General features: G+C 40.6%; 1 protein-coding gene across 4 annotated transcripts in view; it reads left to right on the top strand.

Annotated features, from left to right (window-relative positions):
* The window catches only part of LOC122402254 (rap1 GTPase-activating protein 1), a 105,166-nt gene that overhangs the window by 41,575 nt on the left and 38,109 nt on the right, over nt 1-25,482 (top strand). For 3 of the 4 annotated variants that reach the window (XM_043404892.1, XM_043404889.1, XM_043404890.1), the window contains exons 2-3: nt 16,058-16,163; nt 16,514-16,606. In XM_043404892.1, coding sequence (XP_043260827.1) covers nt 16,058-16,163; nt 16,514-16,606 — 199 coding nt within the window. Of the gene's footprint in view, nt 1-16,057; nt 16,164-16,513; nt 16,607-22,361; nt 23,336-25,482 lie in introns of those variants that run through there. The other variant, XM_043404891.1, reaches the window with a different exon arrangement.

The following is a 25,482-nucleotide window of genomic DNA, read 5'->3' as shown; positions in this document are numbered from 1 at the left end:
CTCTTGAAAGGGTGCCAGATACATACAAAAATTGGCAATCTAATAAGTTACATAGTTTCTTCATAAAAAAATACCAAAATATTCCATATCTAAAAAGCATACAAGACTCTATAATACCACTAATTTCGTCAATTTCTCCTCATAAAAATTTGTAAATATCATCCAATATATGACAAATATATAGAAAAAATTCCACTGCAAAACCTCGCATAGTTTCTTCAATAAAAAATACCAAACAAATAAAAGTCGTTTCGCCATTATATTATCGATAAATGAATTTTCGAGTTCTATAGTGTGACACGTAGCCGTGTAATAGATTCCAGGCCGCTCATAAAACTCTACAATTTTTTAATTCGAAGGCTGCCGCGAACAATGAACATTCTCGTCGCGCCAATACAGTTCAATAACGCGCGTTGTGAATCGAATTTCTCGCGGACGGGGGAAGCAATGAAACGGAGGAAAGCCAAACGACCTGTCCACCGATCGTGAAAAACGAAAGGAATGCGTATCCGCTTGTGTATCCCTCGATCCTCGGCTCACAACGAACAAAATAAAATCGAAATTCTCATCTAGATCCCATAACAAACGCTAAAACAAAAGATAACTATCACTTTACCCCTTTCTCATTAAATAAAAAAAAGAAAAATAACCAATGTGTTCTATTTTTTATATTATTCCTTGACAAATGTGGACCAATGGCTGAAATCAACTCTGAGAAATTGTTCCACAGCCATTCTAGAATTTTCTTTTAAAAGTTTGCAAACTTCACCCTTTCCAAATGCTCCTTGCCCCCTCCCCCCATTTGAATTGCAAAGATCATTCACTGTTTGGCAAAAACTTGCAATAGCTGGTAGAGTGAATGGACGACTTGGTGGTTCGGTGTTTTCCCCACAATTTTTCTCGTAATTTAAATGTATGATGCAGGGGTTCACTGAACCAGCGAAAGTAATTATCGACAGCAGATCATAATGGAATTAATTTATGCGGGGACTTAAAATTCATATTATTCAAGCAGCGCGCGAGCCTTTGGCTGGATCTCGTTAAAACAAGCATCCTTGACAATAGCACGCGTTGAGCGCAAATGCAGTCTTAATTAAGCTTCGAAATAGAAATTTCATTTTTAGAGCTATGATCGAACCCAAACAGCACCATTTCACAGTTCAATTCTCGAGAAAACGAAACATATGCATACAATCGTCAGTGAGGATGATTTTGATAGCATCATAGCTCTGAAACAGAGTTTACAACCTGGTGAATGCTACTCTTGGCCTACTTTTCCCCCCCGCAAGTCGTAGAAATTGATCTGGAAAAGGCACCTGTTGATCCACGGAGCTCCCAATCCCGTTGAAATCGCCAGAAACGGGGCTAATTGGGGGCACGTTTCGCTAAACCATCGGTCGTGGCGCGTAGTTTCGTTCGCGAGAGAGGCTCTTCTGGACAGGAAACGAGCAATTAAGTGGCCGTAGCGAGGTTATCTGGTCTCAGGGAGCAGAAGAAGGTCGTAAACTCGTTGGCGAATCGTCACGAGACCGCTGGCGAGCGGAACGATCGTGATCGGAATGCCAGGAGAGCCGGCAGGGGCAATAAAATCGGTGATTTATCGCTGCAACCGTTTCCACGGGGAAATCAAATAATCGAAGATGTGTAAAATTGATTTACCGCCATTGAGATAAGGGATTTTCCGGGGGTACTGCTCGTTTATCCGCCACCTATGCCCTTTGTCTCCGAGGATCGATGATAAATCTTTTGCGTTGATCTTTATGTTCGCGAATGCGTGGGGTTGGTACCGCGAAACGGAGGGTTGGCGAGCGTGATTCGCGTCGGGCGAGCGAAACAATCGAGATTATCGTTTGCAAATTGCGGTGGGTTTGACGATTGACCTTTTTATTGGCGCGAAACACGAATGGGGCGTAGCTGGGTGGACGTGGTGGAACTTGTTACTCTGGGTTATGCTATAAATTTTGTTACGCGTGTATTAAGTTGTTGTTAACGCGCTGGTAACGTTGTCGAGTGATCTGGATTTATTTGCAGGGGGGATTGCAAATGTCGCGACCAATCGAGTGCAGATCTCATTAATATCGCTTGAACAATTCAGCCATTTTGTTAGCTTAGATTCAATGTGTTTTAATATTTTGATTTAAGGATTCTTTTGATTTTTTTGATGGATTATGTCCAGGAAAGAGAGTTTGGATTTAGTTAGAATTTTGCAGAATGGTAGATATTGAGTTTGAATGGTCGATATTCAAACGACCATAACTCCTACAATAGTGAATATATTCCAATGAAATTTTGGGAGTAAGTAGAGTTCATGGGTACCTACAAAAAAGTATTAAACAAAATTTTTGTACAGCGTCAAACAAATTGATTAAAAATCAAAAAGGAATTCCTAAGAAAAGTCAAAAGGGGAGATCCCCTTTTTCGTTGAAATTAAAAAGTTTCAAATCATTCTAAAAAAATTATTGTCAGGTTTAGGGGTCCATTGCAATCATTTTTGGTCATTACACACACCCCCAAAATCCTGCTCACTTTCGAGAAAAAAATTCATGAAGATGGACAAATTTTTTGGCGAAATTGAAAAATTTCAAATCGTTCTGGAAAAATTATTTTTGATTGCGGGGATCAATAACAATTATTTTTTGTGAAAATACATACCCTCGAAATCCCACGCATTATCGAGAAAAAAATTCAGGAAGAGGGACCAATTTTTCGATAAAATTAAAAAATTTCAAATCGTTCTGGAAAAATTATTTTTAATTGCAAGGGTCAATTACAATCATTTTCGGTCATTAGACATATCCCCGAATTCCTACCCACTTTCGAGAAAAAAATTCCTAATCGAAAATGTAACTTATGGCCAGAAAAATTACCCTGAAATTTCATGCGAATCTTTAAAATATCATAACTTCTGAACGGATCGAGGGATTTCAATGTTTAAAAATGCAAACGACGCGTATTTTAATGAAGAATACGTAGAAATTGTAAAAATACTGAAAAATTCATTCGTTCACCTCGTAAAATTAAAAAAACCCTATAAAAATGGTTCAATTTTCAAATAGCCATAACTCCTACAATAGTGAATATATTTCAACGAAACTTTTTTCTGAAGTAGAGCTCCTAGGTACCTACATAAAAGTATTGAACAAAATTTCCGTAGGACGTCAAACAAATTAACTAAAAATCAAAAACTAATTCCTACCAAAACTCGATAGGGGAGATATGTTTAAATTATTCAGCGAAAAAAAAATTTGTCAAATCGTTTCAAAAAAATTACTGTTATCTAGGAGGGTCAATTATAGTCATTTTTGGTCATTACATAAACCCCAGAAATCCTACGCATTTTCGAGAAAAAAATTCCAGTAGAGGACAAATTTTTCAACAAAATTAAAAATTTTCAAATCGTTCTAAAAAAATTACTCTTAGCTAGGGGGGTCAAGTACAATACTTTTTGGTGAATAGACATACCCTCGAAATCCTATCCGTTTTCGAGAAAAAAATTCCAGTAGAAGGGCCAATTTTTCGACAAAATTAAAAATTTTCAAATCATTCTAAAAAAATTATTTTCACTTGCAGGGGTCCCTTACAATCACTTTTGGTCAATACACATATCCCCGAAATCCTGCTCACTTTCGAGAAAAAAATTCGAGTAGGTGGACCAATTTTTCGTCAAAATTAAAATTTCTCAAATTGTTCTAAAAAAGTTATTTTTAGCTGCAGGGGTCCTATACAATCATTTTTGGTCAATACACATATCCCCGAAATCCTGCTCACTTTCGAGAAAAAAATTCCAGTAGAAGGGCCAATTTTTCGACAAAATTAAAAAATTTCGAATCATTCTGGAAAAATTATTTTTAGCTGAATAGGTCCATTGCAATCACTTTTGGTCATTACAAACACCCCCGAAATCCCATTAACTTCCGAGAAAAAAATTATTTACTGTAAATATAATAACTGACCAGAAAAGCCCTCAATTTTCAAGCAAATCTTTAAAATATCATAACTCCCGAACGGATCGAGGTATCTCAATGTTCAAAAATGCAAACGACGCGTATTTTATCAAAGAATATTTAAAAATTCCAAGAACATTGAACACTCTAATCCATCGTATATTAATTCTGAAAATAGACGTTCGGTTTCCAGTTTCCGGGGTGGCTTATCGTCTTGCGCAGCGCTGTAACTCCGTTAACGCTCCTCCGCATCGTTCGACGCTATCCCCCGGGTGCTGTACGCTTTATTAAATCAATCCGATTACGGCGTGCCCGGGGAGTCATGTTTGCACAAAACAGACGTTATCGAGCACGTAATCTTCCTGAATGGAGTTGTACACCGTAACCGCAATTCCGTCGCGTACGGAAGCGCTGGCATAATGCCGACAAGGGACGCGAAACGGGGTCCTGGGTGCCTCCCTTTCCCCGCCACGGACCTTCACAATGATGTAATCGGGAGGGTGTGCGGGACAGTGGGCACTTTGTGAGTCACGCGTCATCCACGCTTCATCCACCCCTCTTGAGATCATCATCGATGGACCCCTTGTCGTGGCTAGCCTTCGCTACTTTTCTATCCTATCCCGCTCTCTGATCAAGCCTCTTTTCCTGCTTTCTACACTGCCCAGGCTGTCCAATTGCTATCCAACTAGCGATTCTAGTAGCCACAGACCAGCTCTTCTAGTTAGAAACTGATCAAACTATGGGAGACTCTATCTAAACACCAAACAATTAAAAGCAATAGTCTCTGTTCAGAGAATCACTTTGGATTCCTGATTGATAATCAAAGTGTATTTGAATATGAAATATTGAACGATCGATGGATCGTTGGAGGACGACGAGTATCCGCGTGCTTTTAATTTGCAATTTTATTTTTTACCGCCATTTGTAAATCGTCCGTTCGTACGTTCCACACGGGAGCTTGTGTATATTATGCAGAACGGTTCTGATTTATTTACGTTATTGCGTTTTCGTACGTGAAATATGAGTTCCATTACGCAACGAACGGTAGGAACTGGTCACTGGACCCATTGTAGTCGTACGGTAATGATAATCGACGGGGTGTACGGCACAGTGGGCACTTTGTGAGTCATGCATCATCATCCGCTGCAACAGCCACGGGGATCATCATTGTCGACGATTCGGTTTACGCGATCTGGTTCCTTTTTTTTTTCGTTTTGAGCCCTTGCTTGTCGCTGTTTTATTGACCCACCGATCAACCGTACAGAGTAAATTCAGTATAAACGATTGTAACTTTGGTGCAAATATGATATATGCATTAGTGTGTATCATATAAACGTTTGGAAAAGGTTTTTTTGGTGGGAAAATTTTTTTTAATACCTTGGCGGCCATTGTCACGTATACGTGAGTTCACACAATAAATAGAATATAAACAGTAACATCTTTGATACATTCTCTGTATATTCAATATAAACACAAAAAAAGGGTTCATTTTTCCCAGTTATTACTTTGATGGCCATTGTCACATATACGTGAGTTCACACAGTAAACAACCAGTAACAATTTTGATACAAATTTAGAATATTGCAATAACTATAGTCCTATATACAATGTAAACATTTAAAAATGAGTTTACTTTTGAACAAATATTTTTCTAGTTAACACCTTGACGGCCATTGTCACGTATACGTGACTTCACCGCAGTAAATACCGTAAAATGAGATAAAAAAATGAGATTCATCGCGCGACGGAGGGGGACCGCGAAAGAAAATTATCGGCGATATTAGATCGTCGGGATATACGTTGCATCGGGATAACAGACCGTGCCCCGTGGACAACGATAACCCCTCTTTATCGTAAGCAGGGGTTAGGACGAGGCAGCGGTGCGTTACCGATGGTCCCGGCGATAATATCGAAAGCCACGCGCGGAATTAATCTTCCGTTCGGAATCGCGAAAAAATACTCGTCCGTGGTTACGCGGCGATGCATAACAGATGGTTTGACGTTCCACGATCGTTATTTAACCTTTTCACCGCGGAATTCCATCATCTAAAGCCCCTCCTCTGATTAAAAATTAGCAATTGTTCTCGAAATTTTACTTAAAATTATTCTTATTGTACTTTGGATCTCCTGACAAAGCACTAAAACTCAAAAACTCTATTTAAAAAATTGTCAACGCATTCGTTGTCCGTGGCCCGCATATGGGTCACATCGCCGTGCTATGGGATACGCCGCTGAGAAACCGGACAGTGAACGCCTTGACATTTTATTCTTATATTGTTTTTCGCGTTAAAAGTGTTTCATTTTGTTGTACATCGATGGTGTCTCCCGTTTATCGATATTGTTGGGAAAATGGTGAATTTTGTGAGCGTGTAAATCAGGTTTCCGGAGCCATCTTTGATAATAACACGGCACGCCGGGGGCAATTATACCGAGTTGACGCCTAATAAACGACAATAACTGGTTAACGCACGTGGACGATGCATCCGGGGGACGTCGACATTCGTTAATTAACACCGTCGGATATTAGCATTCTAAATTTAGTCGTCGAGTTACGGTCGTCGTGCAAACTGTCACGAGCGTGTCGCGCGGTATTTGTCAAACGCCCGTTCGGTAAACTGATATTATAATCTAACATATGGGGATAACGAGGTGTAAATAACATTGGATTACACGCGCAGTGTCCCGGTAATAACAGGTACGGCTGGTTCTGTCGCGCTCAAAGCGAATTTCAGCGTGAAACGTCGTCGACGAGCGCAGAAAATTCACTTATCGTTGGACAATGAGGGGAAAATATAATCAATTCAAATGCGAGTCGAGGAAGTAAGTTCCAATGCAAATGAGAGATTCTCTGTGATTGTGCACCGTCTTTGTTGCTTTCGATCGAGGAAAACACTCGTACACGTAAAAGTGTATTGATTTTCACAGGGGTGTTCGACAACATTGGGAAAAATTTTAATGGGGGATTCTGGGGGCCAAAATAAGACGAAAATCAAGAATAGTAATTTGTTGATTGAGGCTCCGTTAAAAAGTTATTAGCGTTTAAAGTTCCGCCTGTGAGACGGGAACTGTGCGCGCTGCACACTTCAACTTCAAACGTTAATAACTTTTTAACGAAGCCTTAATTTAAAAATTGATATTTTTGATTTTCGCCTTGTTTTGGTCCCCAGAATCTCTCATTAAAGTTTTATCCAAGGTTCACGCTGGAATACTCGACGATGGATGGCCGTAAGGCTGCGTTGTTAATTATCAGCGGAACACGAGGCAACGCGATACGGAACATGATCGTTACATGAAATTCCTGCGAGTGCAATAATATATTCTAGGTTGAATCATAGTCCCGACATATGGACGTTCCGTTGTGTGGCTCTGTTGCGTGTCCAGCGATCGAGAAGCGTGTTGAGGCGCTCGCTTGGGGATCGCGTGTTGCTTTGTACGGGCTGGCAGAACGAAAACGCCGACCAAGGCCCCCGAGCACGTGGGTCCCCCCCGTATGCCTCGTGAATCGACAACGCGTGTATCCGACACGTTCGCGATTTTATCTGGACGTAGAGGCCAGAGATACGTAATCCACACCGTGTGCCAGAGTTGCAGTCCTCTCTGTTCCGTGTTCCGGGCGTCATCTGCTTTGGAAACTCGCCTAATAAGATTTCGGTACGAGGATAGTTCCCGGCGCTACGGGCTGCATACGAATGCAGGCCTCTTCTGTTTACGACGACTGCCACAATGGGCCGTGGCGTACGCGTTCAGCCTTGTCGCGTGGAATCATTCCTCTCCCGCGGTGCGGTGCACGGATTTAATTAGGTTCGAGCTTGGCCTTCCCGCGGAGATGTGGATTCTTACCTATTTGGAGACTTACCTATGGGGGCTACGCGACCTTTTTCACCTTTGCTTCCACGGGTTTTGCTCTTCAAGGCTTGTTTATTCTTGTTATTTCATTGTAAATTTAACACTTAACGGGTAGGATTGGGTGCAGCAGGGTTTTGATATTTTTCGATGGAATTGAAGATCGAATCGGTTTGGAAAAATTATTTTCAATTGCAGGGGTCAATTGCAATCATTTTTGGTCAATACACATACCCTCGAATTCCTACTCACTTTCGAGAAAAAAATTCGAGAAGTTGTGAGATTTTCGTCAAAATTAAAAATTTTTCAATCATTCTAAAAAAATTATTTCCAGTTGCGGGGGTTAATTGCAATCATTTTTGGTCAATACACATACCCCTGAAATCCCACTCACTTTCGAGAAAAAAATTCTTTACTGAAAATAAAGATTAAAAAATTTATTAAAAATTGAAAACAATTTGAGTGTATCTCAAGACCAATAAATAAAACTAAGAATCTCATAGTTTAGTTGAAGAGAATTCCCCAAGGAAATTAAAAAAACGCTCACTTCGCGTTAGAATGGGCCCCTTAAATGTTCGATAATGTGTCTCAAACGAGAGGCAGTACGTAGTAGCGTAGGATTTCGAGGGTGCCATCGAGAGGCGTGAATGCTCTCTTTGTCGGAATGCAAATGTCAACGGGACACCGAACGCATTCTACTCGTCGCACAATGCCGAAATACTCGTAATAATGGTAATGAAGGAAGAAATATGGGCTATGCAAATGCAAGGATGAGTCCGTGGAGACTGCAGACGGTTGATATCGAGGCTCGAGGGAGAGGGCGACACCGTCTACACCCAAGCGATGTTTCTCTCCGTGTAGATTAAAGGCACGCGGCCGTACACGCAGGCGACATATGCTACGGGCACGGGGTTACGTATATATCACGTCATTGTCAACCCCTCGAGCGGTCGAACCCCCGAAATTACCGGGGCCACTGTTTATTATTTCTCTTTCCTTCTTCGTTGGCGTACCCTCTGTACAAACAGACGGCGCGCGACGTCGTCGATGTTCATTCCTGTTTAATCGTTTCAAGATAAATAAATCGTGACGTCCAGGCACCCCTGAAAACGTTCCTTCGATTCCTCTTTTCGTTTTCCAACACGTGGCAACGTGTGAAATTAGGGGGGGATTGGAGAGAAAAAATTAGAATCTGTTAAAACGATATAATATACAGATTGATAGAAAAAATTGACTTGACAGGGTTTCTGTAATCATTGGGGCGAGTTATTTGGTTGTATTATTTACATGCAACCTCAAAGAGGAAATTTTTTTCCTATGCAATTCTTTACATAGACCGAAGGACACGTTTCTTTCATAATTGTTTGTATATTTCCCTGCCCGCCATGTTTATTATTTTCTAGTTCGATTTACGACCGTCATGTTTGTTACTTGTCAGTTCGAGTGGCGGCCGCCATGTTTGTTTGTCGCCAGTTCCAGCGATGGCCGCCATGTTTGTTAGCTGACTCGAGTCACGTGACGTTCTTAATGAAATATTTCACAACCACGAGGCTACTCAGTCGTCATCAAGTCTTATTCATTGAAATCAACATAATTTAACATCCACGAGGTACTTGTAAAACAAATCTATTCTTTGACCAGTTCTTTCACGAACAAATTTGAACAAAACTAAATAGTACACGTTTGAAAAATTCAAAATTAATACTTCAAGAGGTTAGTCAAATTTAGAGCCCATCTTTTAACAAAAAGTATTAGCAAATTTTATATAAAAACAGTGTAGCTCGCCCATCGCGAGGGAGTAGTCATTTTCCCGCATATTTCTCGAGCCGGCTCGCTGGAATTCGAATACATTAGAAATATAATCGCGCATCTGGATTCGAAGATCGCGGGGAGCAAAGAACGTATCCGTACCGGGGAACGTAACCGCGTACTGGCCAATATATTTGCATGTTTATTCGAGGAGCAGGCAGTACCTGTACCAGTAAATGCAAAAGAGAAGTAGCGTTCGAGCGAGAGCCCGGGCGTGTTTTCACAAGCGTTATCGATGTCGAGCGCGTGGGCGTCGCGAAAATTACGCAAGAATCACGCGCAATTTGCTGGGGACAAATGGTTTCTGTTGCCCAATGGATCCTATGGGCTCAACGTGAACCACTGACCACGAACATCCTTTAACGATTTTTGCAATATCCTTTCGAGACTTATTCGTGTTTTGGAAATTCACTCCTTGCCTGCCACATATTTTAATTTTTCGATTGTTAATTTTTGGTTTTTTATTTACTCTTCGCGATCGTATGTTCTTGGCCACCATAGCAAAGAATCATAGTGATTTTTTTATTGTAATAAGTCGATAAACTTTGTGATATTTCAAAAATTGTGAAATTAATGGACTGCAGATATTTAGGTAAATTCATTATTTAACTCAATAAAATATAAGGTTTACATGTGATTAAAATATGTATTATAGTGTTAGATATGTCTAAAGTTCGAAAAAGAATTAATAAATTTTGTTTTTCTAAGTATTAATCACGTGACAGGAACTAGCGAGTAACAAACATGGCGGCCGCCACGCGAACTAACGAGTAACAAACATGGCGGCCGCCACGCGAACTAACGAGTAACAAACATGGCGGCCGCGAGTCGAACTAGAGAATAACAAACATGGCGGCGGTGACTCGACCATGGACGATCGAGAATTGTCTGATGCAAAGTAAAGAAGTGTGAATTCTGTTTAATATATGAAAGTTGTAGAAAATGCAGTGTAAAAGTAAGTGGAATTTTTTGGTAGACAGTAGAGGGGACTTTTCGTCCCATAAATCACGATGGACAGAGGCTGTTGGCGTTGATGCATGGCCCGTTTCGATTCATCGATTCACCATGCATCGTAATGAAGTTGTTGCGACCGATCGAGGGAAAAATAGAGCGATCGTTGTGCTCGGAAAAGTGGAGAGTGTTTCGGTGATTGATCAACGCCGTTGCGTTTCGTAGAAAGCAAATATTTGCGCTCTGAATTGAATCTGGATGAATATCAATCCCTGTGCGTTCCAGATACAAGCGCTGGAATTGATTATTTGCTTTGTATACCTCTCTGCCTTTGCTCCGGAACTCCTTGGTAAAATTTTATTTTTTTAGGATTTTTAAAAAAAAAAAAATAGTTTTCACATTTTTCTATTCTTCGTTGAGCTATTTTTGGTCTGGAAATATTTTTGAGAAGCTTCAGGATCTTGATTTAATAATCATATTTAATTAACGTTAAGATATAAGTAATTTTATATTATTTTGCTTTTTTATTTTGAATATATCAAGCACACTTTAAGTTTGTTAAATGAATTGAAAATTTCATATTATAGACACAGCTCTTGTTAGATGCTGAGTATCATCAACCAACTACGAATAAACTTAATAAAAATTAGGTTAGATTCTATTTGGTACAATAATTCTTTATGTAGAATTTAATGCTTTAAATATGGGAAGAAATATTAACCATTTTATTATTTAATAAACTGAAAGTGACCTCCATATCCTGATAAAAAAAAAACAAAATAAAATAAGACCAATTATAGTGCTATATGTCCCCTCAAAAATCATGCAATTTTGATTTGAAACAGTTTTTAAAACAATAATTTATGAATTATTTAAAGTAAAAATGCCAGTGTAATGTAAATAAACCCAGACCTCTTTTTAAAAGCGACTATATTTGACTCAGGTTGACTCAGATTGACTCAGATTGACTCAGATTGACTCAGATTGACTCACATTGCCCCAGATTGACTCAGATTGACTCACATTGCCCCAGATTGACTCAGAATGGCTCACATTGACTCAGAATGACTCACATTGACTCAGAATGACTCAGAATGGCTCACATTGACTCAGAATGACTCAGAATGGCTCACATTGACTCAGAATGACTCACATTGACTCACGTTGACTCAGATTGACTCAGATTGACTCAGATTGACCCAGATTGACTCAGATTGACTCAAACATCATAAATTTTAACTATTTCTCGCCCAAAAAATTTGTAAATATTCCTCCAATAACAACAAATAAACCCTATAAATTTGACTTGCAAAAGGTCCAATAGTTTATCCACAAAAAATTCGTAAAAAAAGTCTAAAAAAACGCATTTCCATTCTAGAGGTCCCCTTTAAAAGCAACGACGCCCCGTTTCCCATAGGAGTCGGATTTCTACGGGGGCTGCACGTGCACTCGTCACACGAAATAAAAGGACGGGTTCAATTAAACGAGTTAATTTAATAAGCGCCCGTGACGAGTAGAGCTGACCGGTTGGACGCTTCTGCGACGAGCGTAAAAAAAAAAAAAAAAAATTAGCGCACGCTAGGCTGAACCTGCTAATAGATTTCTCATTTTCGTGCGCGTTCTGGAAACAATTGGAGCGGTACGAAATTGCCACAGCCAATGGCTCGGTTACGATTCCATAAATCAATCGCGTCGAGAATTTTATCTCGTGAAAGTTATCGCGCCGCCGTTTACGCTTACTAAACATGCATACGCGACGAGTTTATCAGTTTACAGAAAAATCCCTCGGATACCATACCGCGGATACGTTTCCAATCACATTTAAAAACGAGCACACAGAAATCACCCGAATCTCAAATATCTTTGCGAATAATAAATTAATTCTGCTCCAAAATTGCCAGAAAATTTTTTAATAAATTTAATTAAATATTGCTAGTTTACGCAAACAAATTATTTGGGAGGAAAGACTTTTTAAAATAGAAAGTTTAACAATGCAAAAATGGAAATTTGGTTCTAAAAAATTCTGAGAATTTTAACGTAGCTTTAGATTAAAAAGAGGATTTCTATTGTAAAAATTTTGATGAATATTGGTGTAGTAAATACTGGAATGGAAAAGAAATCGTTTGCAATAATTGAACAAAAACATTGTTATGATGTTTTACCATCTAAGTATTGCTTTTCGATGTTAAAAAGTGTTAATTAAGAGTACACGGGGCAGATGCTCGCAGTGGTTCGCGTGACCGTGAAATTAGCGAGATTTTGTTTAACAGAAGTGAATCGAGAGTAGAAAGTTTGATTACGAAGCGAAACGCGACAGGTGTGCTCTGTACTTGTTAATTCTCTTACATTTTTTCATCACTTTTCGTGATTCTATGCTGCTATTAATTAACGGTATAAATTTCGTATAAATATATATAATATGCATTCAAAATTTTGAGTCGATTGGTCAAATAGATTCTCTATCACTGACGCCATTTTGTAGAAATATATATTTTAGAAACTATATTCTTTTAAAAAAGTGCAAAAAAAAAATTATTTCGCCAAAAGGTTCAGAAGATTCCTTTTGAACACTTTCGAAATAATTTTTTTCCAAAAAAAATTATGACATTTTAATGGTTGGAGAGTGCTCGTAAATTTGTGTTAAGGGCGTAGAAAAATATTTGAGAAGTGGCACTGAAGTAGTTTGGATAAATTTGCGGTGGTAGTGGGGCGTGCCCAAGTACCCGGTTAACTGTCAAATTGGGAAAAATCGTAGCTATTTAGGTCAGCGACTGGGGGTCTCTTATCCGCGTTGTCGCAGCCGCGAGGCGGTGGAATTCTTCTTGCAAACGTAACCCCGGTGCTTGTTACTGAAAACAGAAATTCCCCGCGTGTAGTGTGCACAATGTGCGGATAATTGAGTCCGGATAATATCAACGATCTCGCGCTGAATCGACGAGTACGAAGCGGTAACCGTATCCCGTGTCGCGTTCTAACTAGTTTTACTATCCGCCTAACGACCGTTATTATCACTCGTTTTGATTGATGTCGGTCGCGTCGCGACCGATCGGTCCGCATCGAAAACGCGATCGTTCCCGTTCGCCCGTCCCTTATAAACGGCTCATCGTAATTCGAAACTAATTGCCAGCAGCTCTTCCCCATCGACGGGAGGCAACCATTATGCACCGATGCGTATCGCGCGTCCGTTATGATCGGTGTAATTTCAGAAATTAAGTTATCATCGCGTACAAGAGCGAAATGTTCCTCGTCCTTCTGTTCCTTTTGCTGGAAACCAGCTATTTCTCTAGTAATATACCGTACGTGTTGGTAAGCGTGGCGAAAAATAGCCTCCCAAGATTAACGGGTAATTCTTTTTTACCAACGATTAAAAAATGTCGATAAATTACCGGTAAACGAAAACGTCGGTAAGTTCACTTCTATGTGGTAACCCCAGACCTAACCCCTAATTGAATCGCAACGATTTTAAGACACGAATAATAATAGAAAAGAAGGGAGTGTGAATCGCTACAAAGGACGCGAGAAAGTATTTCTATCGCTGTGGAATAACTACCGGGGCGTTTGCTTTTCCCGTGGTTTTTTTCTGGAATCGTTCGTATTGCGAGTATCGGGCCAGCTATGGCGCGACACCCCGTGACTCGGTCCTTTATGGCGCTCGACGAAGAGGAATGCGCGATTATCGACAGATACGACGATAAATGCCACTCGCGGAAAGATTGCAGTTCGGTTTAGAAGCCCGCCGATTTGCCTTGTCGAGGCAGACTGGTCGGTTGTCCGCTTTCTCGTTCGTTCGACCTTCTTTCGCAATCTCCGATCGACCGGCTACGCGTTCGCGTTGTTATTGATTCCGTTGATCCTCCGTATACAGGGTGTCTCACCCGATTTTGACATCTTGATTTTCTCGCTATTGTTACTCGTAACAAAAAATGTTTCAGCGGAGGCTTGAATGGTATCGAGTGGAGCATATTCTGACGTTATTAGTTTTTTCGTGAGTGGGCGCGTAAAGGTCATATAAAGGTCAACTTTGTTTTTTTAAATGGAATGAGGTGTTTTTTAATACATCAATCGATTCAGCTGGAAAATCGTTATAAAAAAGTATTAACTATGTAACGTCGAAAAATTAGTAGTTCAGGAGATATTTCAATTGTAGATCCTTGTTGGACGAAACTTTGGTAAAAACAACGATCTTAGTTTTCTAACCTTATCTTTTTAATTAGTCACATTGTCGAATATTGAATTTATTTGCGATATAAATTATTGATAACCACGTAATTTGTGTGTTCATTTCTATTAAATTATCGCCAAGTTACCATATACGTCACGTCCGCCATGTTTGTTATTTTTTAGTTCGAGCCAGCGCCGCCACGTTTGTTATGCGCTGGTCACGGCCGCCATGTTTGTTATTCGCTGGCTCGAGTCGCGTCACGTTTCTATTCAATAATTCTGAAGGGAATACACAGTTGTTAGAGGCGTTGAAATCACTATAATTAATTCCCAAAATTCTTGTTCGATTCGTGTTAGCCTAAAGACATGTTTCTTTCGTAATTATGTGCATATTTCCCCGCTGTGCTGTGCAGACCTCACCAGTTATTCGCATTTATTTTACCGATAATTATCTGTATATTTTCAAATTATAAAACGTGATCGATCGCTAGCGGAGCCAGGAAGTAATTTCCAGCCAATAGAAGGTGAGATAATGGAATCGTATTACCGTGATTCATTTGGTACGCGTATCCACGTGTGGGCGATTGAAATGCCAAGAAAATAGAAACTGATCGTGAAACACATCGATACGGGGGCTTCTTAGGGAACGATTTAAATTGCCATCGCGTCACTCGACTATTTCTCAGCGGTCGAAACCTTCCTCCATTTCTCGTAATGGCATTACGAAATGCTGGTGATGGATCTCCGAGGGATCGATCGATCGTAATCGAATAACCAGCCGGCTGGATGAGTTGCACAAATCTGAATTGCACGATGCGGTCGTTTTTCCCCCTCGAAGTCTTCATTATCCCAACCAATTAAAGTTATTACCAATTCGTTATTTCTAATAATTTTGTAAAATTAAAAACAATATAATTTTGCAAGTTAAATTATCGCGGATAATCCCTTAAAAAAGGATCGAATAAAAATCTTTATTTTTTTTTTTTTATAAGAATAATTATTTAAATATTCTATCATTTATTTACACGCATTGCTGAGAGTATGAATTACGGCCTCCTTTGAAATTCAAATCAATTTGCTTCTGCGTCTGAAATGAAATTAAAACGGTAGGAACAGATTCCGCGTCGGTTCCGTGTTTGTTAATTAAGTTTAGCACTTCGTCACGCGCTGCAGTTTCCAGTCGAACGTAATTTTATTTTCAAACGTTCTTAACGCGCCGCGGGAATCGCGTTATCACCTACGATGTGTTATTTTTAATATTTTCAGTCTCGAAGAACGATAAAAATGCACTAAGATACTTGCAATTATCTGGAACATCATCCAACGAATGTTTTCTTTATTTTTTCCAGGCGTCAACAACTCGAACAGTCCGTGTACTGCGAATCTGAGTCCCGTCGTAATGCAGTCGAAGACGAAAGGCAAGACGTTCAGGGTGCCAACTCGGACAAAATAAAAGTAAGTAGCTTGCATTGTTATCGTTAGCGGGTATCGTAGGTTTGCCGATAATTTACCGACGTTTTTTAACTCGATTGTCGGTAAAAAAGAAACGAAACGTCGGTACATCTTTGATGTTGGTTTTTATCGACCGATAAACTGATTTACCGACATTACGATCGCTAATCGTTAATGAAACATCGACGAGGCTCGTTTGAGGGGATGATAAATGGGATTGAATTTCATGTAGTCGGTCCTTCAAGCTGTGACAATCCGGTCTCGATCGAATCTTAATCCGTGGAGCATTAATAATCCTTGTTGAGTCGAACACAAGTCGAGCAACGAATTAATACCGCGTTCCCCTGTTGCAGAGCACCACGCAAGATTTATTCGAATTGCTCGAGAGAGTGCAGAGTTCGCGTCTCGATGATCAACGATGCGTCCTGCCGCCATACTTCTCCCAGGTAAGACATACATTATTCCGATATTCTGACGTTCGTTTTTCGGTAGCTGTGCTTTCTAGTTCGAAAAAAAGGTTTTAAAGAACAAGATAATACAAATTATTATTAATGTATAAATATATAAATTTATTTTTTTCATTAGAAGTAAACGTTAAATACTATAATTTGGTTTTAGGGTTCAGGCGATACTGGCACCCGTATGTGTCTCAAATATAATTTTCGATGTTGATCGTAAAAATTAACCACAATTTATTTCTCCCTTCCAAATTGTCTCCGAGTAACTTAATTTTCGTGGAACTTTCGACTCTGTTCTGTCATAGAACTTTATCTTCTTGTCTTCTGGTTTTTTGGGGGATGAAAAGAAGCACTTTGAAATTTTTTTGTCTTTAGAATAATTTTTCATTTATTTTTGAATGAATCTTCCTGAATAACAGGACGTACAGATGTGCTTAATGTCTACGATAAAAGTATCAAATGCATCCTATCGTTTTTCTGTCGCTTCATCTGGTAGCCCAGTGCGACATTTGTGGAGACATGTGTTGGACACATGGGAGGACACCGTGAGAAACTTAGATTCGCGAATGTGTCTCCGGTTTGAAATTTAGGATCCTCGATAAATTAGTTTGAGATTATCGTTTAATAAACTTAGTCTAACGCTTGTTTATTATAATTAACAACAATGCATTGATTTAGAGAATGATTGCACTACGCCCTCTGCGGCAAAACGGCCAAGTTTGTCGAGCGATAGTTCTCTGTTCTCGTCGCTAGGTGGCGGACCAAATGTATCTGTGGTGCCATCAACGGTGAAACGTCGAAGCTTGTAGTTCGGTATCTCTGACGCTAGACGGAGCCACAGATACATTCTCGAATTTCAAACTGTTTCTCAACGGACTTGGGCGTTTTGCCGTAGATGGCAGTGCAAGCAACTCACAAATTACCGCGTTTTTTAAATGATAAAAACAAGCTTTAGACTAAGTTTATTAATCTCAAATTAATTTATATTATGCATATTAGTGCATTTTGCCATTGAGGGCGAAGCTTTTACAAATAAATTAAATTGATTAGTTAAAACACTGCATAAAGAGTTTTACTGGCACATCTATTTGTGTTCATTAACTCTGCGGACTAAATCCACTTACACAATTATTCTTTCCACAGATTTAAAAACTTTCACGCGTTAATGGCGTCCCAGATTCATTATTAATTGTTCCTCGTAGTTCGAAACATTAAAAGAAATATAATTTCAAATGAAATTCAAATGAGAATCGACTTGCTCCCGTTGACTACGTTATCGATGTCGTAATACAGGAAGGGTATTATAATGCGTGCACGTGTCACGTGGTACATTTTTATTTCGCCGTGCAAGGCGCACGTGCGTGGACACCCGGATGAAAAAAGCTGGAAATGCAGGTCGTCGTTATTGGTGAAACGAGGCGCATATGCGATCCTCAGGATGTGAGGGGGAGGCGGACGCTTCCGGTCGGGCAGGTAAGCGCGCCGGAAGTGACGGTTGAACCGTCACGATCGACCGCGATGGTGCGACTTTAACCAAACCGACGGGAAGATTTTCTGATTTCTGGCCTTGCTCGTTGCCCGTGAAGATCGTAGATTCGACTTTGGCGACGTACGCGGCACACAACAGGTTATTCGAACCCTCGCGTTCACGTGGGAATGACCCCGGGACTGGCGCAATACACACGTCGAGATTATCATTGTTACTCCTGCATAAAAGAATCATTATTATTCCACGATATGTTCAACATAACCTCCAAATTATTCCTGACGTAATCGTTCATTTCTGTTAGATTATTATTTCACGATATATTCAACATAACCTCCAAATTATTCGTGACGTAATCGTTCACTTTTGTTACATTATTATTGTACAATATATTTGACATAACCTCTAAATTATTCGTGACGCAATCGTTTCATTTCTGTTAGATTATTATTGTACAATATAATCAACATAACCTATAAATTGTTCGTGACGTAATCGACCACGTAATTTATGCGTGTGTGTTCACTTCTGTTACATTATAACCTACAAACTGCGAAGCCACAGCGTTCGTCACGGCCGCCATATTTGTTTTTGGTTCGTCCACGTGACAGACGCCATATTTGTTTTTCGCTAGCTCGAGTCACGTGACATTTCTATTCGATAATATTTTATAAATAATTCTGAAGGGAATGCACAATTATTCCACGCGTTGAAATTATTAAAATTAATTATAAAAATTGTTATTTAATACTTCTTAAATTTGTATAAACTGAGAGACACAATTTAATAGAAATGAACAAACAGAATAATTGTTATATTAATAATAAATATGCATTTAATTTTAATCGTGCTATAATATCAATTGTTTATTTATGTATAATATTCATAGCGTTCTCGTCGCGCAGAAGAATCGTTGGGAATCGTTCCAACATTTATTGCAGTCGGATAAAGAGAAAGTAAACAGTTTGGTCGAAACATTCCCGGAGAAAATGTTCGTGCATCGACGAAGATACGTTACGATGCCACACGTTGCTCCTCGCCGATAGCGATTCAAACGCAACTGGCTGTTATCTCCGATTTGAACTGCGTGCTCTACATGAAAGAGAGGAAAAAACAAAATTGGATATCGATATCTATTCATTCCGGCCGATGAAACTTTCATTCAGTCGCGAGGTCTCAAAAACCTTCCATTATTGCAATTATTGTTGCCCACAAAATAAGCGACACGACGCTAGTATGGTTGTCAACCGGTTATTTCCGATGGGAAACTTGGACGGTTCTCGAGAACCAAGGAGAAACTCTTGGACCCTCGACAAACTATATTCGCTAGACGCTCGATGCTCTTTGACTTTTAAAACAGTTGTCAGCGATGGAATCAAGCACCTTGCAAGCAGGTTCAAACTCTCACTCGATAGATTCAAACCTTAGTGGGGGAATTAAAAGGATAGAAATGTATAAAACACCATGATTTATCGTCAAAATTAATTTATTCTACAAAAATGTTACTAATACTGCAGTGTCGGTAATTTATCGACGTTTCTTGGCTGAATTATCGGTAAAACAGACGCGAATTGTCGGTAAATGTTTGAATTATCGGTAAAACAGGTGCGAATGGTCGGTAAATCGACCGATAAACTGACTTACCGACAATTTTCTTGCGACTGATTGGTTTTCACTGGTGCTGTAGCTGTTTTAGACAAAAAGTATGGACAATTTAGAGCAAGATTAGAATTTTTGGGGACGTTTGAAGAAACCTAGGTGATGGAGGGGGCCAGGGGGGAACGATTGGCGAGAAAGAAAGAGAAACGCGTCGCGAGGCGCTCGTGGTCGAGGAGCATCGTCGTTTTCGGACGCAGGAAGTTGGGTAAAATAATGAAAGAGGTGGACACAAAGGAATGGGAAGCCACGGTACCTACCGGCAGCGAAATAAGTCGACCACGAAATGACATCCGCTCGCCTGCTAGCCTTCCTGCGCCATGACAGCCTGTTTCCTCTTGGTTTCACCTTCCTCCACCTGTCGTTACCTTCAGACACGAAAGAATTCCTCTTCCAGTCCGGGTTAACGGAAGCCAGCGGTCAGACCATGTGATCTCCCTTTTTGCCCCTGTGGGACTTTGTTTTCGTTCATGCAAATCGCCTTCGACTCGACCAACAACAACAATGGCGTCTTCTTTTTCGAGTCAACGCAACAAAAAAAATTTTTTATTATTCTTGAAATTAAATTTTGTAAATTGAAAATAATTTTCAATATTTTTTTAAACATTGCAATTTTATTCCCGTCTTGATAATTAAGTGATAAATTGCTATGTTTTAAAAAATATCGAAAATAATTTTTAATTTATAAAATTGTTAATTTATGAATTTGGACTAAATTGCTATGTTTCAAAAAATATCGAAAATTATTTTTAATTTATAAAATTGTTAATTTATGAATTTGGACTAAATTGCTGTTTAAAAAAATATTGAAAATTATTTTTAATTTATAAAGTTGGACGTGTAAATTTGTTCTGCTTCTTGTTGTTATATACACGAATGGAACTGGTGGCCTGGAATTGGATTTGGTAACGAAAAACAAACACTTTAAAATAATGTTTTTCCTACTAATCACTCTCGAGTGACCAAAGTGGGTCAAACAAATAACCTTTGGTGAGCTTCGCCGGTACAGAAACAATCCTACTATTAACACCATTAATTTCACTTATAACATCAAACCTACTATTGTACGGCGCGAGGAACGTAGGAAATTTCGAGTAAACTCTCGAAACGCGAGAACATTCCATGACGGTGGTTCTTGAATTTGAAATAATTACGATTATTTTAATTAGTCGAATAGCGCGAATTAATGGATGCAGCTAACGGTAAGGTAGCATCGGTTTGCGTAACTTTCTAACGTTACGTAAATATCAATGTCCGCTTAATAACGCGAAAAACAGTCGATCGCGGCTAACGAAACTGTTTATTTGGTCGAAATCGCGGGAGAACCCGAACCGTAGGACGAATTACACACTCGATGGTTACTGGGATAAAAGCAACCCCCCAGGGATTGTTTCCCTCGCACGGAATTTCGCGTTCGAGTATTCCAGAACTTGAGACTTGAGGGTGCTCGCCGTATAATTACACCGTGAAATTAATAATCGATGCTCCTAAATACAACAAATGCACCTTTATTATCGTTATCCGCTCCCTCAACACCGTTCGCGCCTATATAAATACGCTCCCACCAAAATTATTCGAAATAGACTATAGAAAACTTTCTTAAAATCCTCCATTCTTTGCTCGTTCAAATCTACTCGAAATCCGGTTACTATAGCCCTCTGGTATCATCCTAAATACAACAAGTGCATCAGCCTTTGCTCCCTTAACATGATCCTATCAAAATTATTCGAAATAGATTATAGAAAACTTTCTTAAAATTCAGCATTCTTTGCTCGTTCAAATCTACTCGAAATCCGGTTACTATAGCCCTCTGGTATCATCCTAAATACAACAAGTGCATCAGCCTTTGCTCCCTTAACATGATCCTATCAAAATTATTCGAAATAGACTGTAGAAAACTTTCTTAAAATCCAGCATCCTTTGCTCGTTCAAATCTACTAGAAATCCGGTTACTATAGCCCTCTGGTATCATCCTAAATACAACAAGTGCATCAGCCTTTGCTCCCTTAACATGATCCTATCAAAATTATTCGAAATAGACTGTAGAAAACTTTCTTAAAATCCAGCATCTTTTCCTCGTTCAAATCTACTCGAAATCCGGTTACTATAGCCCTCTGGTATCATCCTAAATACAACAAGTGCATCAGCCTTTGCTCCCTTAACGCGATCCTATCAAAATTATTCGAAATAGACTATAGAAAAGTTTCTTAAAATCCAGCATCCTTTGCTCGTTCAAATCTACTCGAAATCCGGTTACTGTGGCTCCCCCTGGTTGTAAAACGACGGAACACTGCCTCTGAGAACTAATTTCGAAATACAACGCCTCGAACGGAGTCGTTTAATCGCTAATCCCGTGGAGAAAAAGATGATCGAAGTTCCCGTGGAATTGAGTTTACGCGCTCGATGGCGACCATGGCAACGTTTGTTCACGGGTACGACAGCGGCAGGATGGTGGGAGTTTTAAGAACAGCAGGACATTGAGGCGATCGGACGCGAGGGGCGAATGGTGGATTCGTAGAGGGGGTAAGGGGGCGCGTGAGGTGGTGAGGGGGGGCAGGAGGGTCGGGGGAGGAGAGGCAGGGACAGCAGACGAGGCAAGCCTCTCGAACCGTACGGTCTCGATGCCAGTCGCGTTTCTGCACTTCTCCGTCGCCGTGCTATCCCCATCGCGTACGTGTTCCGTTCCTCTCGCGCGATTCTTACGTGTTCTCGCGTGCGTCTGTTCCACTCCCGGTGTGGTACACCGATCCTTTCCGTCGAACGCGCCCACGGTGTAAATACTTTCTATTCTGACCTCGGTCGGTTGATCGAAACGTGGGCGACGGGAACAGCCAGGCAGCGGCGTAGAGTCCCGCGTAGTGTACCAGGAAAAAAGTGACACGCGTTTCAGCGCGATCCTCCGGGTGTTTTATTCCAGACGTAATGGGAATGACAGTGAACGGGACGGAACAGACGAACGTTCGTGCGTTCATGCCCGACGCTGACCACGATCGAATAGGATCGTAAACAAGTTTCTCTCGTGTGCATGTGTGTACCGGTGGACACGCGCGTGTAATGTCAGAAATTTACTCGGACCGTTTTATCGGTACGCGTGCATAATCGACTTCGTTGCGTGCGCGCGATTACGGGAGTTATTTCCCGCGTGTTTCGCGATCGAACGGGACAAGCGTCGTCACGTATGCCTCGTTCGGGTTACCGTGCGTCCAGCGACGATCCACGCGACGTCGAATTTCGGTTAGATCTCGCCGATTGACCGTTACGCAGCGTCTCGAGGATCAGTGCAGCGTTAGAGTGCAACAGGACATTCGCGTTAGGTTAGGTCGTAGTGTCAAGATCGAACTGGTTCCCCCCGTGGCGCGGTCATCGAAAGGATATACGAGTGTTTTCGTTAGAGCCTTGCAGCGGAATCGAGGATAACGCGGACGGTTATGATGGGTGTATTGAGATGGAGGCACGACCTCAGATCGGATGCCGGCCAGCAGCAACAACAACGACCTACCACCGACCGGTCCTCCACAGGACACAACAATCACGCGCACGCGCACACCCACACACTGCCGAAACTTATATCACAAGTGAGTTTTTCCCGCGCTTTTGGAAATAACTGTCACCATATACTCTCGCGGACTTTACGTATCAATATTTCGGCGCTACTTTGCTCGAGATCACATTTAAATATGAATCTCGATCGATTCGACCGGAACTAACCTACATAATCTCCCCTAGTATTTTTTCGGGATTAGGAGGGATTTCATTTGTCGACATGAAAAGAAAGTGGTTCCTACCAGTTACCTCTCGTTTTTTTCGTGGAACAACGTATCGATGATCGTCTTTATCCCAGCGAGGTTATAAATATTAAGAAATTAGAACCGTGTCAAACTTTCTTCTTTAAGAAAGCTACTTTTTCGTATTTAGTGAAAGTTTATGTCGAGACGAGTTCAACGACATGGTACAATAATGTTCAAGGTCACTCATCGGAAATGAATTATACAAATGCTGTTTTTAAAAACACTCGACACATTTGTTACAATTACTATCTAGTAAATACTTCATTCAACAAAGATAATGGCGGATCCTCGTAAAGAGGATGTACATACCCGGTGTGCAAACTTTCCCAAGGACTTGGGCTGTCTTACGTATCGATATCGGGCAATAAATCGAAACTTATCGACAAGTTATCGATACTTTATCCGGTAATCGTTGCCAGTATCTCCGCTCTGTGGCGGTTTTAAGTAATTGCACCAATCTATTATCGACGTTCATACAGGCGGTATGAGTGGATCAGCCGATCGAACCGGTTAATGGAATAATCTCTGAAGCATCGGACGTAACAGCTTCGCGTCCTGGCGCATTCCGGAACGATCTGTCCGCGATCTTAATTCCCCGTACGCTTCCGCGTATTTCGTTTTCGTGCGTGCGCAACGTTACCCGCGCGGGAGCCTCCGCGTTAGCGAACGTCGTTGACTTTTTGCAATGAAAAGCTCCGACGGAGCTTTTAGCGGCGAAGACGAAGACGAAGACGAAGACGAAGGCGAAACAAAAGAAAGGAGCCAAAGGCGGGCAGGGAGGTGGAATGGAAAGGAACAGTGCCAAGAAACGAGCGCGGTAACTGTAACCACAAAGATCGGCTTCGCGGTAATTTTCTTCTAACAACCCGTTACTCCATCGTTCTGCGCCGCGAGACGCTTTAAAAAGTTCCATTTTCCCATGACCAACCGGAGGAATCGTCCGGTTACGTGTGCACGTAAGATGCCTGTTCTCTGCCAGCCAGCGGGCGGATTCAACAGAATTTTATTCTTTTATCCGTGCAACGAGTGATCGTTAGACCGTGGTTCTAAATTCATGTCAGTGCACTGGGTCATTTTTTACCCAGCTCGGCATTTGTACTGTAGGGTGCTATCTAATAATGTTTTTAACATGTATATAACCACATTTATAACATATAAAATTTGTTATATATATTTTTATATTATAAAACAATTGAAAAATTTTATAAACACGTTGTTTATTTATGTGCACTGCGTACATTTGGCGCTGGTTTGGAGTTTGGTTGTACCGTAAATGAGAAATAAAGTTGACACAAGTGTAAGAGCTCATTTATTGAGGTTATGTAGAAGAATTCGTATCTCACTTCGCTCTGTCGTATGTTAAGTGCATTCTATAGTATTTAAACGCACAAACATCCAGAGTCTAAATGATCGTACACGGGTTTCGAATATCTCTCGTTGCCGTGGATTGTTTAAATAGTAATAGAGGGTCGAAAAGCGGATAGTCTCCCGGGTCTGTTTCGAGCCGTGTTTAATTGCAGGTGGCGCTGGGTGCACCTGAATACCTACACAACGTACATAATTGCGCTGGAGGGGGGGTCCCAGGGTTGTTCAGCAAGTTAAAAGCTTGCTCTTAACGACTCCGACAGCACGTGTTCCGGAGACAGGCATTTTAATTCTTGCCAAAGACGAACTCTCCGGCGGCTGATTGGCAAGAATTACATTAGTCGTCGAATGGAACGGCCGTTTAAAGGTCTCGAAACGACGGACTTATTAGCGGCGCGTACGCTGTCGGGTGCTTCGTCCTCGATCCCACCCGATAATCCGACCGTTCTAACCTACAAGTGCATGAATTCTACTAGTATTATCTTTTACATGCGCTTAAATCGACGCTTTATCTACTCTCGACCCGATAATTGGGAAACACCGATTAGAATGTACAGGGTGATCCTTGA

Source organism: Colletes gigas, unplaced genomic scaffold (assembly GCF_013123115.1).
Source record: "Colletes gigas isolate AHSC1104 unplaced genomic scaffold, ASM1312311v1 Colletes_gigas_Sc00034, whole genome shotgun sequence".
NCBI lineage: Eukaryota > Metazoa > Arthropoda > Insecta > Hymenoptera > Colletidae > Colletes > Colletes gigas.
This window is presented reverse-complemented; position numbering and strand designations above follow the sequence as displayed.